Source organism: Parasteatoda tepidariorum, chromosome 9 (assembly GCF_982258835.1).
Source record: "Parasteatoda tepidariorum strain Cologne lab strain chromosome 9, Ptep-v5.0, whole genome shotgun sequence".
Classification (NCBI taxonomy): domain Eukaryota; kingdom Metazoa; phylum Arthropoda; class Arachnida; order Araneae; family Theridiidae; genus Parasteatoda; species Parasteatoda tepidariorum.
Window position 1 is genome coordinate 64,415,279 of NC_141763.1, and position 22,397 is coordinate 64,437,675.

At 27.2% G+C, this 22,397-nt stretch overlaps 2 protein-coding genes across 2 annotated transcripts; one reads left to right on the forward strand and one right to left on the reverse strand.

The window, feature by feature from the left end:
• Nucleotides 1-590: 590 nt before the first annotated feature.
• Nucleotides 591-18,243, reverse strand: LOC107444392 (uncharacterized). Its single transcript, XM_016058514.4, has 6 exons — nucleotides 18,025-18,243; nucleotides 13,207-13,689; nucleotides 12,108-12,199; nucleotides 6,482-6,694; nucleotides 4,383-4,452; nucleotides 591-2,746 (listed from the first exon to the last, which is right to left on the reverse strand). Exons 1-6 carry the CDS (start codon nucleotides 18,124-18,126, stop codon nucleotides 2,591-2,593), a joined length of 1,116 nt encoding a protein of 371 aa, XP_015914000.1. The 5' UTR covers nucleotides 18,127-18,243; the 3' UTR covers nucleotides 591-2,590.
• A 176-nt stretch (nucleotides 18,244-18,419) lies between these two features.
• LOC107444391 (uncharacterized) lies at nucleotides 18,420-21,622 on the forward strand. The gene has a single exon (XM_016058513.5). The coding sequence runs from the start codon at nucleotides 18,618-18,620 to the stop codon at nucleotides 20,439-20,441; it is 1,824 nt and encodes a 607-aa protein (XP_015913999.3). The 5' UTR covers nucleotides 18,420-18,617; the 3' UTR covers nucleotides 20,442-21,622.
• The last annotated feature ends 775 nt before the right edge of the window (nucleotides 21,623-22,397 follow it).

Here is a 22,397-nt window from a genome sequence, read left to right on the forward strand (position 1 = left end):
TTGCTGACTTCAGTGAAATTTTTATTATGCGTGTGGTTTCAAAATTACAGACTCTTAACCACATGGCTAACAACTGACAGTATTCCAGAGTTTCTGCTATTGTCACATTTCTAGATTACAGAATTTGCTAAAATGGAGCAAGACATTTTAACTAAAGGATTTTACCAGCAATGTAAAATTCTTCAACAACAGTCTGTTGTGGACTAGAAGGTCAAGAAGATTGAAGACTTTGACTGTAGACATGATTGTAGAAATGTGGTCAGCAATGTACCTAAGTTACCAAATTCTATTTAACAAAAAAAATTGCAACAAGATTTATAATATCACACCTTCCTTAGAAAGCTTTATTGTTTCGATACACCTAGGCATAGAGAAATATTTACTGAAGGGAAAAAAAAGGCAAATTCTGTGTCGCAAACAAATAATGATTTCATTATTTGTTTGTGACACATAATTGTATTTTTTAGCAATAAAAAAATATAAAAATTTACATTTTTCACCTGCAAAGATTTTGCTAATAACTTTTAAAACTTGTTTACAAATTAAAATTAAACACATCCAAGATTCTAGAATGGATTATAAACTCAGTGTAAACCCTATAAAATTCTTTAATTAAAAGGAAGTACATGTTTATTTATAAGAATATAATAATCAAACAATATAGAACAAACAATTCTTTTTGTCAGGTTATTTAAATATACAGTCAGACCTCGATATAAGGTCATCCGCATGTAAGGTCACTTTTCTGAAGTCCCGGCTCACTGAATAGGAATTCTTTGTTACAGATTATCGGATATATGGTCAAGTTTTAAAAATGATTATCGCTTATAAGGTCATTTTTATCTGAGGCGAGGGGAGCTCTTTTCTAACAAAAGCTATTTAACTTCCTTTCAAGACAATTAACCCTCTCGAGTTCTAGGAAAATGTTGCAGCTAACGAACAAGCTACAATATCTGAAATTGTTTCACAAGTTGTGGACAGTGAGGACAACGACAGTGATCCTTAGACTGTAGCTGTAACCCAATAGGAAGCTTTCAATGCAATGAATGTCATACGAAATTTCTTTACAAACCATGAGGGAGCTGAGGAACATTTTAAGGAGTTACAAAATCTAGAAAACATTGTTCGAAAAATGAAACCAAAAACGAGACAGACCTGCATAAATGATTATTTTAAATAAGGTAGGATGTAATGTATGCATGTACACTTTGAGGAAATTTGTAAACAGCTTTATTTTAAATTAAAATTTTTTTTACTAATCTAACTTTATTTAATTCTTTATTAATTCTGTTAAAATTTATTGACTTAAATATTTAATTTATGGCCGACCGTTTTTGTTTGTATTACAATTTTAAAAAAATTATAATGTGTACTATTTACGTGCTAAGTTACGAACTGCTAATGAATCGGTTAAAAGGTCACCCCGCTTATAAGGTCACTTTTGCGATGTCCCTTAGGGTGACCTTATATCGAGGTCTGACTGTATATACATTTCTAAAACAAACTCATCATAAAAGCTTAAATATTATTACTGTGCTTTTGCAGTTTGAAAAAACTGAACATGTTAAGTGATTTTTAAAATTCTATCATTTACAAGTATGTTATGGTCAGCTGTTGGCATAAAGTCTAATAAATCTAAATTTGTAAACAGCATTCTGATAATGTTTTTTCTAAAAATTTATCACTAAAATTAATAACTTTTATCTTATCGCTACAGTAATATTTTTTTTCTGAAATATAGAGAAAAAAAAAAGACATAAGTGAATATTTTACCACTATTGCAAATAAATAACACTCTAAGTATTTGACTTCTTAATTTGCTGAGAAAAATGAATACTTCTAGTACTAAACTCAGTGAAGCGACAGCACATGAAGAGCCAAGGCCTACTTTGCACATTCCAGAGACAATTTTCATTTTTGGCTTTGGGGTGAGAAGCATGCTGTACTTATTTTATTGACCCACCCATGCCCCTTTCAAAGATAGTGCTCTCAAGCCACAGCTCTGGGGTTCCAAGTGCTGACACTCAGTCACTAAGGGTTACATACTTTTTGTACCACACCACAAATCGATAAAGCACCAAGTATTTCATTTTTTAAAACAAAACCATCAAAAATTTCTATATAATGCGTACAGAAATGTGCATAATAGCACTATTTCTTAAAGCTATATTTATTTGAATACTTACACGCTAATTTCTCTCACGTCGTGCTTAAAACTGCAAGGCTATAGGGGTGGAATATAAAAATCACACATCCACCAAATGAATAGGCTAGAATATCAATAATAAAATAAGATTGTTTCCATTCATAAAGAAATCTAAAGGTTGTTAATTTTAATAAAAATGTGACTACTTTATTTTAACAAAATTTAAATAACAGTAAACATACTAGAAGTGAATGTTTCAAAATAAATAAATTTGACAGAAATGCTCTAATGATAGTCAAAAAACAAAAATATAATCTATACAAAAAAATAGACCCACTACATAAAATTCCAAGTAAATTTTAAAATATCTATTAAGTAAATATTATGTACAGTTTTCATAGATTGAGAGAGTTAATTTTGAAGACAATGCTAAACTTGACTATGTCATGTAATTCTTTTGGAGTTTGGAAAATCTTGATTTTTGAAACATGTTAATGCATGCAAGCTAACAGGTCTTTGTGTAGGTAAATTAAGGAGTCTAAGAAGTTTTGTCTTGATATCTAGTTTCTTGTTTGTTGCTTCATTACTGTCGGGTGTCATCTATAAAAAAACAGAAATTACTAAATTATATTTCATTTTATATAAAAAAGATGGAGACACACGTAAATATATTTTTATTTCATCATTTTTCTAAAAAAGAAATAGCAATTTATCACTGAAGAAATTTCTTTTAATAAAATATTTTTGTTTCATAATATATGAAATTTTTTTTAAAAAATTGTTTACATATGCTTAACAAAGAACTCTTAATTTAGTAAAGAAAAATTGCAAATTGTTATAAAATTTCCTTCATATAATGCTTTGTTCATATAACGCTTTGAAAAATTAACTCTTGCTTATTAATTAATTTAACTAAAATTTTACTTCAAGAAGTCAGAGATAAAAGTATATATGTCTTCAGTTAGTTGAGTAATCAAGTTCTTTACCAACAACTGTTATCATTTTGTAATGTGCCAAGCTAATTGGAAAAATCTTCAGTGTTTTCTAATCAGTCTGACACTTACTAGGCTATTGTAGTGACCCAACATTCCTTCAGGCTAATTAAAAAATATATTATTTGCTCAATTAGCTTGATTTATTACCGATTTTCTGAAATTGGGATAATTGAGCAAATGTTTTTTCTAAAGGGCCTTCTAGGGTCATTACATAAACCTAAAAAAAGTCAGACTGATTAGAAAACACTGAAGATTTTTTATATTAGCCTGGCACATTATGTTAAGGCTTATTGTAAATAGCCCTATTTACAGTTTATTGCAATTCAGTCTGAGCAATTATTTACGAACTTCCTAATTGGCCTAAAGATAAATAGGTTGATTGTATTTTAACACTATTAAAACAAATGATAGTTCTTTAAAAACAACTGTCACTATTTTGCAATGTGCCAGGCCGATTGAAAATTTTGTTGGCATTTTTTAATCTGTTTGAAACTTTTTAAGCTTTTGTAGTGACCATGCATACCTTTAGGATAATTAGAAAATCTTTCATTTGCTCAATTAGCCTGATTTATATCAGAAAGTTTGCAATATCCCAGAGTAGTTAAGGCTTATTGCCAATAGCCATATTTAAGGTTTATTGTAAATCCACCTGATTATTTGTTCAAATATTTTGAAATAAACATAAAATAATATAATATCCCTTTTTCTAAAAAAATTGTTTAAGTCAGTTAACAGCAATGAAATAATTATAACTATTTTTTTTAATTTCTTAAAATAGCTGTCAAATAATTTGTTGCCCTCGTGGGAACTGGTTAAAATCAATACAAGATTGTTGAAATAAAAATTAATTTTGAAATTTAAAATAAATTAACTCTTTTTTTTTAAAAAAAAAAAAAGCTAACCTATTATGATGCATTTTTAAATCTCCTCAATAATATTTTTATGTAAATTATGAGAACTCTTTCAAATTTAAATAGGATAAATAATCAAGTTTGTACTAAAAACAAATCCAGTAAGTACAACTTAAAAACAATTTTAGATTATATTTTGTTGAATACAGAAATATAACTGATATGAAATACATTTTATACAGTTTTTCATTATCGCCTATTTTAAAAATACCTATCTTGCACTTATTTTAACAATAACGTTCAACAACTACACCAAAATAATAAATTTAATTAAAAAAATTGCCAAATAAAATTTTACTAAATTCTCAATGATAAGTATGAAAATATTACCTTATCACAAACATGTTTGTAAATTAAACCATCTACACCCACACTGAAAGTTGACAGGCCATCTATCCACCTAAAATACAATAATTAATATAGAATTAATAATGAGATCTAGTTTTTTTAATTCATTCATGTATAAGCATATTTCTTTGATCATGATAGCAAAAATCTTGTTCCTGTTAAGTCGTAGACAGCACAGATCAAATTTATAGAAAAATAATGGAATTTATTATCAAAACAACTTGACAGTTCTATAATTTTGTCATTTTTTTATGACAAAGTTTCAGTGGAAAAATTTTTAGAGGGTAAAAAGCACTATCAGTAACTGAGTGATCTAACAGAAGAATCAAAATTGAAATACAACAGAGTAAGCTTAATTTTTCATCTTATATTCTAATACTAGTATGAGAAATTGCACTATGAAAAAATTCACCATTTTAATATTTAAAGGTTTAAAATCATTTACCTTGATTTGCCAATAAGACTATGACCATGCAGAAAACCAAAAAAGTTTATTATTTTAATTAACTTTTATTAATTTACCCAATTTTTTTAATAGGTTAAAGATCCAGTGTAATTTATCAAAAATTAACTATAATTTATTGAAAAATCGGCTTCCCAATCTTTTGATGGTGTATTCAAATTATGTAGAGGAAATATTTATTCAAATTAGAACATTTTATGTAATTTAAAATCAACCATTGAAAGAGTAATGGCCTGTTCTTCTGCTTTTTTCGAATTTCTCTGATGACTTCTGGCAAACAAATGGTCGTGTACCATTCAGAATTGACCATCCTGTGTTGCTCTAACGCCACTGTTGACACATGACCGTTAATGCCGAAGAAACAGGCAATCATTTGTTTCGATGTGCTTCTTCCTCGAACAACTTTTGTTGGTTTTGCCTCGTCTTGGAAGACCCATACAGTTGATTGCTGTTTTGTTTCCGGCTCATATGCATAGATCATATGCATGATTCGTCACCTGTGTAGATGTCATACACAGCCTTTGATGTACCTTGAACGTATTTTTCCAATATTTCCTTGCACCAATCGACACGAGAATTTTTTTGAGCGTTTGTCAGATTATGCGGGATCCAACGCGAACAAATTTTTTTTACGCTCAAATGTTCATGCAATATTTTATTGATGCTAGTCATACTAATGTCCAAAGACGCCTCTATCTCACGGTATGTCACATGACGATCTTGCTTTATCAGTTCACGCACAGCATCGATCTTTTCTGGCACAACAACGGATTTTGGACGACCTGTACGGGATTCGTCATGGATCGAACATCGACCACGATTACATTCGTTATACCAAATTTTTTCAGTGCTGTAGGATGGCGCTTTATCGCTGAATAAAGAATTAAGTTCATCGAAGCACTCGTCTTGACAATCCACGTCGAAAGTTATGAAACATAATGGCACGAAAATGTTCACAATTCAATTCCATTTTTTGAAAGAGAAGAACTTTTCAATTTACTGTCCACAACACAAATGAAGCTATAATGGTAAATCGTCTGCTGAATTTATGTTTAAAAATATCAAACTTTAGATTAAAATCGTCTGCGGTCGCCAAGCAACACTTAGTGTTGCCAAGGCCAGAAATATAAACAGCAACCCTCGTAAACATCTTTCAAAAGAGAAAGAAAAATCCTAAAATCTTATGAGGAAAAAAATATTTTGTTTTTTTCCTTAATGGCGGAAAAATGTATCGAATTTCGTTCCGGTTTTTTGCTTTCCGGATAACGGGTTCCGTACTGTATCTCGTGTGCCCTGAATAGGGCGGGTCGAGGTATAAATAAACAATATCAAACTAAGAAGAAAAAAAATATTTTTTAAAACAATTTAGAACAGAAAGTGCCAATAAATTTACCACTAGTTAGATGTTTTACCACAAGATTGAAATGTTAGTTCACTAATCAATCCAAAATTTTATAAATTCTTATTTTCTTTAAAAATGTAATTAGTTTCAAAAAATGAAAAGGAAACAGGAAAAATGATATCATTAGAATTACATATTTTTCATAAATTGAAAAAATAGAAATAAATATTCTGAAATTATATAAAATAAAATAGATATCCTTTGCATTACACTTACTCCGTTTCTTCCTGAGGCACAGATAGTTTTTTCTGTTTCCAGAGGTTAACTAATAGCTGTTGTCGAGATACACCATTCACTCGCCACCTCACTCTGATAGCCCCATCTTCAATGTGATGAGTAATTTTCAAAATTTCTACTTTAACTTTGGCATAATGAATAAAGCCATAAAGCTTTAATATATACATAGCTTGGATATAGGCAGTTAAGCCCCTAAAAATAATTTTTTTTTTTTATTAAACAAGGTGAAAAGAACTAAGAACCATGTGGAAAACATGTTAAGTAGCATTTTGTTGTACATATTATGTTGTATATGTACATATTTTGTCATAGGTTAACTTATGCTATATTATAACTTTATATTGTTACAAACAGAAAACTAAATCTGCTTTAAAAATCTGTCTTATTATGGTTAATCAAAACTAATTTATCATAAACGATAATTTTATAAAATAATTTAGGATGAAACAGATAAATGAAATTAAAACTGCCAAAAAAAATTTCACAGGAACAGAGAATATCTTTATTTGAATTATCTTTTTAACAAGTAAATGGTCATTAGTCATTAATAGGAATGTATAACATTACTAAAAAAATTAATTTTGTAATTTTTTTCTTCATAATTTTAAATTTCATAAAAAGAATGATGACATTATAATGAAATTTAAGTTTTTTTAGTTTATAGTTCAAATGTAATACATATATTGCCATTAAAAACTGAAATTCGTTATTTCACAGAATAACTTGATATTTCATGAAATAATTAGACTTGTTAAAGTATGTAATATTATTGAATTCTACGATTTAACTAAGTATTCTATTAAATAACGATTACTTGATCATTAAAGTATGAAATATGGCACTCAAAAGTTCTTTGAACCAATTCTAGCTCAGTTACGAACCGCTTCATTGCGCTGCTGTTAGGCGTAGAATTTAGACAGTGTATTTATGTTAGCATTTTACATTATTAACAAATATTTTTCCTTATTATTTATCAACTAATCATCCGCAATAGGGATAAAATGTATTTGTTGAGAGATTTTAGCAATTCATGATCAATTAATTTATAAAATAACTTTAAAATTGTTTATTTCTCACTTTAACAATTTATTATTAGTTATTTCATTAGAATAACTAGATAAAGTATGAAATTTTTCATCTATTATACTCTTTAACTGACTTGTCTAATTATTTCATCAAGTACAGTCCGCAAAAAAAAAAAGATATCACCCTGAATAACTTTCGTTTTAATGATCGGATTTTCACGAACTAAGTGTCAATCTTAATGGTTCCTGGGGGTGACCTCAAGTATGCTAATTAATTAGTGTTAACTATTAATTAAGTTACGAAATCAGACACAAAAACGTACTTTCCCTGAATAAACATATATTTTTTTAACATATTTGGATTCTTAATCTTCAAAATATAGGGGGTAGCCGCAATCTGGGAAATGTGGTCCCCATTGTTTGGGCAGGAGAGAGATTCAAAGTTTGGACAACTTAATGTTAATTTCACTTTTTGCGTTTTTGGTCATATTTTAAAAGCTAATTAAGCAATTCAAAAACAATTACATCCACTCATAAAACTCATTTACCCAAAGATAATTTCATGAAAAAAATAATTTTTTACAATTAATTATTATTTTTTATTAATTAATTAAATTGAGGATGAAAAATTTTTGAATTATAAGGTATGAATTTTTTTATACCATATAAATCTACATATTTTTCAATTGAAAAATCTAAAGTTTCAACTGTTTTTATTTATTAGGAGCTGAGAAAATATAAAATTAATTATTTTTAAAAAAATAATTTGGCGACAATGAAAAAATACTTAAATGGGGCAATTAATATTAAAATGTGATAAACCTGCGAGAAACTTGACTTCGCGAGCTTTGCGTAAAATTTCATTCATATTTTTTTTTGCTAATAATCGTTTGCTAATCTTTTTATTTTTAATTCCTTCAAACTATAAAATACGATGTTTCTTTTTTAGTCGTTCATTAATTTTTTTGCAATTTAGTAAAGAAATTTGAATTAAACATTTTGCATAAAAAACACCTTATTCAAGGAATGTCTAGTTTCATAAAAGCGTGCTTCTGATAGAATATGATTATACACCAGATTGTGCTTTTTTAATGTGATTATTTTTGATTTCTTGATTTTGTTTCTCAATAACTGATACAATTTCAATAATATACACGCTTATGCATAGATTTGGAATAATAAATATATATTTCATCAGTGTAGGATATACCGGTCAAATGTATACCGGGCTGTGGCACTTAACTAGACCAAGTATATATTTCGGACATTTACCAAAGGTCTAGTCATACTAGTTCTAGTTAATTGCCACTGCCGGTATACATTTGCCTGGTATACCAGACACTGATGTTTTTTTAAGGTCAAGTGTCACTGCCTGGTATACATTTGCCCGGTATACCAGACACTGATGCCTTTTTAAGGTCAAGTGCCAATGCCCGGTATACATTTGCCCGGTATATCCTACACCGATGTTTTTTTAAGGTTCAGTGCCATTGCCCGATATATATTAGCCTGATACTCCAAACACTGATGTTTCTTCTAATCTACCGTCAGTAAGTATAAAAATATCGAATAAATGTAATTATATCCACGAATATTTTAATATCAAATTGGATGTAATAAATATTTCGGACATTCACCAAAGCGACTATGTGATTGTCAACATTCACCGGTGAAAGTCAACAACCACCGATTTCGGTCATTCACAGTAACATGCACATCATTAATATAACATAATGACCTCATCAGTATGTTTTTTTCATATTTTGCCTAAATAACATTTGTCATTCTATAGAATGCATAGGGAAAGTATGTAATACCTCTCATATTTCATACTTTGCCTAAAAACATCCAGCATTGCATAGAATGCCTAGGCATTCTACTCAATACCGGCGTTTTATACTTTGCCGATAACATATATAAGAAAACAAAAATAATCATAGTAGCAGTATTTGGTGGTAAATGTAGCTGTAATCATATTTGAAGAATATGCTGTGAGACATTTTATGGTGAATTTGCGAATGTAAGTTTTAGAATGTATCGAAAGATGAGGATGGTATTTGCTAATCATCTTTATCTAAAGAAAGCCTTGTAACCTAAATATCTAGCAGAATGAAGCGATTTTTTAAACAATGAATCTTATATGCAACATATTATTTCAATATCTTATTCTTAAACATAAAATATTTCAGTGTTTCTAAAATACCACTAAACATTCAGCAATTCCTTGAGTTATAGAAAAAATAAATATCGTAAATTATAGAAAACCTTGTGAATGCGCATTAGAATTACTATACAATATACATTTTATTTTTCAAGCACTTTTTTTTCTTAAAACTTTCTTGCCTAGAACACTCGATTAAAGCTGTAAAAATGATTATCCCTAAAATTTTGTATATAGTCATAATAAGTTATGTTAATTTGATTTTAGTATGAAATCCTCGAATTTTTATAACATAAACAACATAATCTAAATTATATCAGATAAAAAGTTCATGTATTTTAATTCTAAAAACTTAGAAAATCATAAATAAATTATAAATCGATTCAAATTTTCTTTTCAAAGCAGATTAAAATCAAAAAAATTTTGCTTTTTGGACAGAAATTAGCTTAAAAATTGTCTATATCCTAGAAACTTTGAGATATTTTCTATTAACTTTGAGATACTTCTATTAAACTTCTCCGAGCAATCACAGAGCATTATTTAATTTTTTTTTTTTTTACAGTCAGAAATTGGTTGCTTAGCAACCTAGTGAAATTAAGTCTTCTTCCTTTGAATTAGTCAATGGGTTACCTTAAAATATTAATTTGCGCTGACGACTTTTTTTGGCAGTTTTTTGGACTATCGCCAAATATATAAACCTTTATTGTGACCCAATTTTTTAAAAATTTTGTCTACCCCCCCTAATTCAAGTGTCTGGATTCCAAATTTGTAAAAAAAATACATGTTTATTCAGAGAAAGTACGTTTTTGTGTCTGATTTCGTAACTTAATTAATAATTAGCACTAATTAATTAGCATATTTGAGGTCACCCCCCGGAACCATTAAGATTGACACTTAGTTCGTGAAAATACGATCATTAGAACGAAAGTTATTCAGGGTGATATCTTTTTTTTTTTTTTGCGGACTGTACACAGTTATTCTATGAAATAATTGTATTACACACTTTAATGGTACCACATACATAATATATATCTTTGGTAATGTTATTTACAGTACTGAAAATACTTCAGATGAAAAAAAAAAAAATTGTAAAGGTGGGAACACAAAAAAAATTATAATTTAAAGTTCTAATTACAATAATATGATATTTCATTACATGCAGTAACAAATTTTGATTTCTGAATAAAGCTAACTTTAGAGGTCAATGAAAAATTTTAATTTTATGGTTTCTTATTTTTGTACATTTACAACGTTTTTGTAAAAATTTGTTTTATATTTCTACATCTAGATTTTCAATTCAGATTTATTTATATAAGTACAGTCGGACCTCTATTTAACGAAGTCGTTAAATCCTGATAATGAGTTCGTTATATGGAAAATTCGTTAAACAGAAAATCACTTTTGAAATACTTAACACAAAACAGGCTTTAAATTCCTAAACAGTAGATATAATTGAAATAGCAATTGATACACCTTTATCTTGTAGACTAGTATCTACTATTTATTTTATAAATCTTAACCGCAAAAGAAATCTGCATGGTAAGCAAGAATAGAGCAAAACATTATCCAGTGTTACACTATCACGCTACATATATTTTCAACGAAAAAAAAAAAGAAGCTAAATTTATGTATAAAGTTATAGCTGCATTTATTTTAAAAGTAATTTTAAATACATTACCACATGGGTTCTTAAGTTTAATTGCTAATAAAATCTGTTAATTTTGTCTGAGTTTTTGGTTTGAAATGCAAACAAAAAGCGAAAAGTGGCTTCGAAAATTATTTCAAAGCCATTTCTCCTATAGAATGCGTTAACAAGTTTGAAATGCTTCGAAATATTTTGAGAAATAGGGAATGTGGATCTCAAAGAAAAGTTCGTTAAATAGAAAATTCACTTCGTTATTCAAAAGTTATTTTAAGAAGAAATTTCCAAAATGTTCTTGGTTCCTCGAAAAATTTCGCAAAATAGAGAAATTCGCAAAATGGAAGTTCCTTAAATAGAAGTCCGACTGTATATTTATTTATTTTAATACTTACTTGATGCATTCAAGTTAAAAAAACTTATAGTAAAAATGTAAAAATAAAATAAAAGTATGTCATTTATATATCTTATAGAATCTAAATACACCCAGTATATATACAATTGTAGCTTTAGGTTAATGTTGACTTCAACATAGAAAGTTTTAGGATTTGTGACCAGGTATCCAAAAACAACAGCAACCTGTTATTATTATTATGAATATATATATATTTTTTACATTAATTTTTTTAACCTTAAAATCGATTTCAATAAAGTTATATTACATTCTGTTTGAATAATTTAGTTGTACTTTTGACACTGTCCTGAAGCAATGAGATTACAAAATATTTTTTCATTCCATAGAATTTAAGCAATTAACAATAAAAAGGTGGAAAAACTCACTTAGTAGTAATTCCTCCTCTTAAGTTGTTTTGAAAAACTATGTTTTTGTGATATATGGAAAAATTTAGAGGTTTCTCAAAGAAGTTCATAAGCTGAAATAGAGAGCAGATATTAGATATCAAACACAATCAGATAATTCAGAATCTTTTGGGTGTGAAAGAAAAAAGAGAAAATCAAACATTAGGCAAAATAAATAAAGGTTTTTATTTCAAAAGTTATTCATAAATCAAAAACTGAAATTAAAATAATTTGTTTCATAAAATAGCAACCAATATTTTGTAAAATGATAATAGTTTATCAAGTAATATTACTGGTATCATTTATCAATGTATAGTATATTATATAAAATAGAAAGAACACATTTATTACAATTCTGTTCCCTACTCTGTATTTGGACTTGACATTCTTTCCTACTTGACTCCCTGATTACATACAACACAATAAATTTTTGTGCAGAATCAAAAACCAAATCTATATACCTGGATAACTTTTAAACTAATGATCAGATTTCATAATATAATATGTAATCTAATATGTTATAAAATGTAGACCATTGATACACAAATTACTTATAACAGACAATATTTCAATTAACAAAATCAAACACTAAATACCTTCCTAGATTATTAAAAAAAATTTAATAATGCAAAAATCTTTTTGATTATTAAATTAAATTAGAAAAATAAATATTTTCTAAAAATTACTTTTTATGGAAAATATTTTTTAAATGAACAGTTTTTGCAGTTATATGCAAAAAAATTTTTTAGTTTAATATAATAATTATAGTATAATTAATAGCAGCAAAATGGAAAAATGATGGAACAACTTTTTAATAATTTCTTACCTTAACTATTTCATTTTCTAGATTACAACTATCCCATAATTTGGGAGGTAAAAATTTTAAAAGTTATAAAGAGAAATGTTTATTTGAAGAAAGTGAAAAATATCTGCACTAATAATCAAACATATTTAAAGCCTTTCCTCAAACTCAGAAAATAGCATCTTAGTTAAATTAAATATCTGATCCTTAGATCAGAAGTTATCCTGGGGGTAAACTTTTTAAATAAAATGTTCAAGAGAGTAAGAAAAGTTTACTTACTGAGTAAGTTAAATGCTCTATCACATAAAGCAACTGCTCCTCAGTGGGTTTACCAGAATTATCACCATGATTTTTACTAGTCGAACACAACACAATCGAGTCTTCAAAACATTTAGGTTGCTCCACATAATTAAGTTCTGTGCTGTTATTGAAGTTGCCTGGAGTATAAACTGAAGTATGTATAGCTGTATCATTGTAAATTGAATCTGATAATTTGACATCGAAAGTGAAGGGTACCCTAGATATTACTTTTTTGAACTCTTCTTTCCTCAACAGTTCATCTAAATGGCATTCATTTGTTACTGAGATTAGTTTAAAATATCGATTTTCAATTATGTTAAAGTTTTCTTTTAAAAATGGTGAAAGGCAGAATGTTTCCTGAGCTGCTGTTAATTCATACTTGGGCTGGATACTACTTTGAGCGTTAAATTTTATGTCAGTACAAATAACTCTACAAACAGAATAAGATAGGGGTCTTGGAACCTAAAAATGGAAGAATTAAGAATAAATGTTAAAGCACATTTAGTCAAAAAAAAAAGCAAATGGAAGTTACTTTAAAAAAGCATTTAATAACAAATAACATTAATTGGCAACTATAATTATTTTGTTCTATGAAGAAAAATACAGAATTTAAATAATTAGCGATATAGAACCTCTATACCAGTGATTCTCAACCTTTTTTTTGTTGCAGCACACTTTTAACGATTTCGAAATTTGACGGCACACAATGAAAAAAATTAGATTAAAAGTTGTTTAATTACCTATTTTACACTATGTTAAATAGTTTGTGATAATAATTTTGAATGTGAAATAAAATAATATGCACTACAAAAGCACATTTTTTAAGGGATTAATTATTTCTTTCGACCAATTTTTTATTAGCTAGTAACAGTTATTATTTTTTTTTCTAGTTATTAATTGTTAGCTTGTTTTTTATGGTTATTAACTGTTAGTTTTTTTTTTTTTACATTAATTGTTATTTTTTTGTGATTTCATGTTAACTAGTTTCTTTTTGCTAATTATTAATTGTTAGCTTAATTTTTGTTAGTTATCCTTCGTTAATTTGTTTTTTATATATTTGTTTTTTTAGTTATCCTTTGTTAATTTATTTATTAATTGCATAGCTTACTTTAATGATTAGCTCTTACAACATTTTTTAAAATTGTGTGTCATATACAATTTAAACACTTCCATCTTATTTTAAGATTGTCAGAGACAAGACAATCGCCGACAAAGATGTTCATGCGGTTAAAGCATGGAAAAATTATAAAATGTATATATATATACATATATATATACACTTTTCTTTAATTTAAACTTTACTCATAATAAAAAAAAGATTACTCACGTTATAATTTTTATTGTATCATTCCTAATATTTGGCGGCACATTTTAACGATTCGGCGGCACAGTGGTTGAGAATCACTGCTCTATACTTATAAAACATATACGTCTATGGTTGAGAACAAATTTGTAACATGTTTATGGCTTTTAAAGAGAATGTTTGCTTTTTAAAAATCAAAAACAAAGTTGAAAGCTAAATTGCTATTCTTCTAAATTTTAAAATACTAAATGTGAAAAATTGGCTTTCTTAGTAAATCACAACCGAAAAGCAGGTTTCATGCTAGATAAAATGAAACCCAATAAAAACTAACAGCAACAATTGATTAAAAGAACAATTTTGTAAAAATTGTTAATGGTAGTATATCATGAATAGTATAGATATAGGAATTAAGGATATAAAACTTCATTTGTTTCAAAAAATATGAAGGTGGTAACTAATAAAAGTCAAGTAAATTTTTGGAAACAAATAAAGCTTTATAACTCCTAGTAGATTTTTCTGCTTCGGATTTTTGGGATTATAAATCATATAAACTATATATTCATTATGTTGAATTTCATGGAAATAAGAAAACCAAAAAAGAAAATAAACTTTTCGGTGAAGAATTTTTAGTGTTTTCCTTACCTAATTTGACATGATAGATGGAGTCATAAGTATTTCCAGAATAATAACTATTGATCTTTGGGATTTTTAAAATTTTTTATATAGAAATATTGTTGGTTTTTCTTAATTGGTTTCCTTACTGAATGGCAAAAAACATTGTTTCCCTCCATTTTTATGTCTATTTCAAAATTTTATATTTTACATTATTTTGAATAATTGATCCATTGTTTAGCTTTTAAAGACAATGATTAATCAGGGGTCTGTCTAGGTTTTTCTGAGAGGTACCTATTTTGTGAAAATTTAGACATAATTTGTGAAAAATTAAAAATTATACTAAAAAATCAACACAAAAATATGGATTTATCGTTTCTTAAGGGATACAAAAATAAAAATTTAAGAGAAAGTATTTTGTGAAACTACCATTTTTCCTAAAATTGAATTTGTGAAACTACCGTTTTTCCTAAAGTTGAATTTGTGAAGGTACCGCTAAACGGTAGTAAATTCGGCCTGGACAGACCCCTGTTAATAAAAGTCAAAACAAGCATTGCAAAAGAACCAGATGTAAACATCAAAGATGAGTACACTATCTAAAATAAATCTTTAGGTCAACTCGTGATAAAGATTTCATATACCACACAGGGTTGGCAAGATTTTGCCGCCGGTGGAAAAAACCATGGTAAATACCGGTATAAACCGTCCTGGCAAAAACAGGTTTTTGCCAAGCAAATTGGCAAAAAGTGGCAAAAACCTATATTTTCCAAGATGAGAGGACAAAAACACATTTTTGATTCAACATTATTCCTAAAATTGAAATATATACTATAAATATAAATAATTACAAAAAAATTAACAAAATTATTATTCCATAATTAAATGATAATGTAATAATATATCATTTTAGTAGTTTAAAACATTATTGATTGGAAAATTTGTGATTATTCTTTTTTTTCCAGTGAAATGAGCTTATTTTAAATTAATATAACTATAATTTAAAGCATAAAATATCTATCAATATATGTAGTTAATTATTGTACAAATAATAATTTTTTATAATAAATAATAATATTATACAAATAATAATATTTATTTATTTGTAAAAAAACATTTATTTTAGGATTCTAAAATGAAAAGAGATCACAAACTTTCAATCTTTTAAAAATTATTACCATTATATTAATTATTAATATGTTAAAAATAATTTTTTCATGTAATGTATCAAAATTATTATTCCTTATGATTGATTTAAATTTGTTTCAAGTATTTTGTAATAATATTTAATCAGCAATTTAGATAATTTGGTTTTTGCCGGTTTTTACCAGTTTTTGCCGGTTTTTACCAGGTTTTTGCCACTGTCCTGGCAAAAACCCCTTTTTGCCGGCAAAAACTCCAACCCTGCCACATAACTTTCAAATTAAACTAATATGAGGTTTCTTCAGCAATAAAAATGCAGCCAAAATAAAATTTGAATAAAAATTTAAAAAAAAATTTTTTTTAGTGTAAAAATGTAAAAGCATTAGAGTTGTGAATTAATAATCCCAATAATATATTTAAATTAGCTTTTCAATTTGCAAATTTTTGTTTAATATCAATGTGAATATTGCATCTTGGTCCTATGTATAAAATAATCCTATTAATTGCAAATTTAAGTCCTTGGGTTCGAGTGGGTCTAACCCAGAGTTCTCCTTAGGAATAAAAAAGGGTATGGTGCTTCCTCACAGAAAAGGGCACTTACTACTCACTGTTAAAATTTATCAAAATGTACAATATAATGTAATAACTGAATTTAATCCTCAATTTAAAAATTACCCTCTTTTCCTATTTAATGTGTATATTTCACTAAGCAATTCTCTTTCAGTATCAAAATAACAGAAAAATTTGAAACTTCTGAAGAATAATTAAAGGCAAGCTTAAGGACAATCTCTGTGTATAATTTTTTTTTTTTTTAAAGTAAACAAAAAAGCATTAATTGGTGATCAACTTGGAAAGTTTATAAATATATATATATAACTGAAAATTCTGAGAAAATAAACATTTAAAGGTGCATTTTTAAATAAAAGGTATTCGTTAAGAAAACAATTCGGTTGAGCCACCCTTCTAAAAAAAATTCTTAAGCCACACAAAGTGAAGTCAAACTTATCTCTAGTAAACATCGATTAAGTCTGATCCTTGTTAAAAATAATCTTAGAAGACAATTTTGTAGTAGGTTTAAAAACTGTGATAATTAATCTGAAAGAAAAACTTGTAATCATGGTTGCAATACATTTTTAAGTTAAACCAATTAAATTAATATTTTGTTGCTAGATCACACACTTATGAAATGCAGGGGGAAATACTTCATCGTGAATGAATTATCTTTAATTAATAATAATAATATACAATTCATCAAATGAACTTTACATGAATTATTTTTAATACTTCATTAGGCACAAATTCACAGGAAGCAAATCCAGAAATTATAGTCAGTACATTACATTCAAGATATAAATTTTGAGAAAAGTTGTGTCAGGATAAAATTTAAGTGAATACCTTCGACGAAAAGAAAAAAAAAGTATCCTACACACATATTAAAAATTTAAAAAAATATTATAAAAAATTACTTATTTTTTCCTCTACTTTTTCCGTCTTACCTGCTTTTTTTATCACATATTATAATATAGGCTATATTATAATACAGCCTACAAAATTTACAATTTGATTACATAACAAATTATAAACTTCACTAACGCATGAGATCAGTCTATTATCAATAAACAAAAATACTAACTATCATTCACATAATAATTGAAAGAAAAAAATTTGTGCGCACTGAAGGCAAGTAGTTAAGTTTTTTATAAAGGTCTTTTGATACTTTGTAAAAAAAAATATATCTATACCTCAACAGTTCTTGAGAGAAAAACATGAAAATTTGAAACAAATTTAGTATTTCTCATGCAATATAAAACACGTATGAAAGCAGAAGAACAACACTTCTGCATGATTATAATCACATGTAAAAGGATTCAAGCATTTATCAAGAAAATTCGAATTGCAAAAAGTTTTTGCAGAAAACAGAATGGAATAAAACGAAAACAAAAAACATTTTGTTACAGTTGCGATTAAAATTTTTTTATTATAGTTTCAAAAATTCTCAATAATTTTTATTCATAATTTAAAAATTATCATTTAATAATACGTCTTTAAGATTCAACTCGCAACTTTAAATTTTCACTTTATTATTTTATAAACACATTTTAAAAAAAGAGATAATTTTTATGTCACGGTTATAAGCATTAGTAACCGCACATTCTTTCATCCATGTTAGTTCTTTTTTAGGTGGAAATTTTTAATATTCTTTTACGATAAAATATCTATCTTTACTTGGCTTATCAAAAATTTGTTTGTCAAAATTGTTTTGACGTAATCTATTATTTTATTAAAATGTTTGCTTTATCTGTTATCTGCAATTGATGCCATTTTATGATTCATCATGGAAACCAATGGAATGAAACCCGTCACTTTCGATATTAGAAAAGAAAAGAGATTTCAAGCAAAGAAAAGGAAACTGGAAGCCCTCCTTAACCTTTTTCAAGAGGAAGACAAATCTCTAACCATATCAAATAAAAAGAAAACCTCTACCACTCTTCAAGAGGACTATAAAACTCTCAAAGACGAATTGAAAAAATATACAAGAAAACCAGACATGGAACCAGGCTTTTACCTTACAGATACTGGATATAAATCTCTGTTAAGATTAAAAGATAAAAAGCTGTCGAAAAATGTAAAGCCTTTATTTGTGAAAGATATCTATCAAGTTCTCCTTAAATCTGTTATTGGTCATATGTCACCTTATTCGAATATTAAATGGTCAAAATTAGAACAACCGCAAAATATTGTGAAAACTGTCTTTTTAGTCATTGAAGGCCTTCCTAAAAAAGTTGTTCTACAGAATAGAACTTCTCTTTCAAACCTTACTGAAATTTTTCCCTTTGTATTTGATATTGCTTCTTCGAATTTACCGTTCCCTCAAGAGTTAACCACATTGCACAAAGTGACTCATTTTCACATAGAAAATGGAAATTCTTATTCTTCTATGTTCCCAAGTAAAAAGTCTGTTCAAGTTAAATCGGATGAGAATTTACAGAAACCTTCTAAAGTTCATTTGCTGCTCAGCCCAATTCAATTGGTAATGGAGAATTATCCTTTACCTAAAAGTGTGTTTGAATACTCTAAAAGTGATAATTATACTTATTCAAAGGAGAAATATGTCCCAGTTACTGCTAACTCTCCACTGTTCGCCTTGGATTGTGAAATGTGTCGTACTGATAAGTCCAATTCTGAACTAACTCGAATTGCTGTAGTTAATGAAAATCATGAAGTTGTTTACCACTCATTAGTTAAACCAAAAGCCAAAATTATTGATTACTTAACTAAATTTAGTGGTATTACAAAAAGTATGTTAAGTGGTGTTAAAACTAGATTGGAAGATGTTCAAAGAGAACTAAGAGCTATTCTGCCATCAGATGCAATCCTTTGTGGCCAGTCTTTGAATTGTGATTTGCACGCGCTTAAAATGATTCATCCATATGTTATAGACACTAGCATAATATTTAATTGTAGTGGAATACGTCATAAAAAAGACTCATTGAAATATCTGTCAATGGTTCATCTAAATGAAAATATCCAGGGCAGTAAAATGGGTCACAGTCCAGTCGAAGATGCTTTGGCAACTATGAAATTGGTTCAGTTAAAACTGAATAACACTATTAGTTATGGTGATCTCTGCATTGGTGATGGTATTGCTTCGAATAATGTAGAAAAAGATATTGATATTAAGTTTTCAGGAGAAAGTAAACAATGTAATGAGGAAGAAAATGGAGTAGTAATTAGTGAGAAAACAGATGAGAATGAAAATAAAGAGCAACTTGGAATGTCTAATGAAAGTCAAAGTAGTTTCTTTGACTTGACCTCTAAATATGAGAAAAAAGTTTGCTTAATTGGCCCTGAACCAATCCTTAATTTTTATGGTGATAATTTGCCTGAGACAATAGACAAAAAAACAAAATTTCATAAAAATAAAATCATTAAAGAAACCTTAAATAATATGGATAACTTTAATCTAACAATAAGTCATGTTGAATTTAATACAAATGAAGAGTCTGATTGGATAAATGAATTAAATGAGCTTGTTAAACTTGTATTTGATAATTGCTCTGCTAGAACTATGTTCATGGTATTTATTTCTGGTAAAGATATGATAAATTTCCAAGATATTGTTAGTGGAATGTTTATGGCTACTGTGAAAAAGAGTTAAACATAATTTTTACCTTAAAATTGCTTTTTAAATGTTTGTCTTTGATTTATATTGAAAATCATGAGCTTTATTATCATAAATGTGGAATTATTTATTCCTTATTTGAATTTAAAAATACAGTGTTCTCCCTTAGTGTTTTTAGAAGGGCGGCTTGCCCTGCCGGCCTTTGATCCTTATAAATTCACCATCTTTGTCCTTTTTGTAAAAACAAGCCGCCCATCCATTAAAAACGCTGCCTTTTTATTTACATTCCAATTTTATAAAAGTTAATTCTCTGTTTTAATAATTACGCACTGTTAAGTAATCTGTTTATGGGTTTAATTCTGATTACAATTACAAGTATTTATTTTGTTAGGATAATTTTCGACTCTAAATTTTTATAAGTGTTTTTCAGGCGAAATATTAATAAATTTCTTCATTTTTAATAACTTTGTTTTTAAAAAGTAATGCAATTTTAAATCTTTATTTTCTCACAATTTTCAGTTTAAATTGCATTAAAATCTCTCAAGTTTATCAATAATTTTTTTAAAAAAATTGTGTCCAAATATTATCTATTAGCAGGCTTTAATTATTTTTATAAAATGTAAAATTATCTCTTATTCTGATAATGAGAGAGAATTATTTTTTGAAATATACAACATGTAAAATTGTATAAGGGTAATTTAAAAATTGTTGAGGATCAAATTCAGTTCTTATATAATATTACACATTTTAATAAATTTTTACTGTTTCAAAATTTATAGTGCTCTTTTTATTTCTAGGGAGAACTCTGAAAATATAATTAAGAACTATAATTTGAAATATACTAAATAAATGACAGATTTTGTATTTACATTTTCAGGTGTTTCTTTTCTTGAAATTGTTTTTTTTTTTTTATTTCTGTAATTTTTTTTATATTTAATTAATCAATAGTTCTTTTAATTTGGATAATTTAAAAATTTTTGAAAATCAAATTCAGTTATTATATAGTACTAAACATTTTAATAAATTTTTACTGTTTCAAAATTTGTAGTGTCCATTTTCATTCCTAGGGAGAACTCTGTAAATATGTTTAAGAACTAGGTATAATTTGAAATATATTAAATTAATGACTGATTTTGTATTTGCATTTTCAGGTGTTTCTTTTCTTGGAGTTGTTTTTTTATTTTTTTTTATTTCTATATATTTTTTTTATATCTACACATAGCTTATAATAATTTCACAACCACCATCTGTCATTGATTTATCTGGCTATTAATTTTAAAAAAAATGTTCGAAATTAATAGTTTTTATGGAGAGACACCCTGATCTATGGTAGAATAATTGCTAAGTCTTGGCAATTTCAGAGCAGTGACCTGCAAGAAAATAAAATAATAAAAACGCAGAAAGGGACCAACTCGAAGGGTATAACTTGTTGCCATCCATGAGCAAACATCTACATGTTTTTTTTTTTTAAAGTTTTTTTTCCATTTGAAATCAATTTGGCTATTTTTGTTTGTGTGGCAGATCACGATAAGAAAATATTCTTTACATAGGATATACTAAAAGTTAAATTTAATTATTGCTATCTAAATACACAAGTGGGCAACCTTGGTGCTAAAATGCAAAACTAAGGCAAACAACGTTAAAGAGCACAAAAATATTTATAAAAAAAATATATTATAAAAATATTAAAATTATTTTTATAAATATTTTTTCTGCTCTTTAACGTTGTATGCCTTAGTTTGGTATTGCTGTCTAATCTATAATGTACATTTAATTTGAATAAAAGTGGAAATTTGTTATAACAGATTAAACTGAATGTTTTCTTTTTACTGTGACAAATTCTCATCTAGTTATTAGACTATTTGAGACTTGCAAATTTTTTTTAATGTTATGTAACTAAATCAATTTTTTGAGCAAATTTTGAAAATAATATGAACAAATGATAAAATTAGTTGATCTTGTAAAAATCTGTTTAAATCAATTATGTAAAGT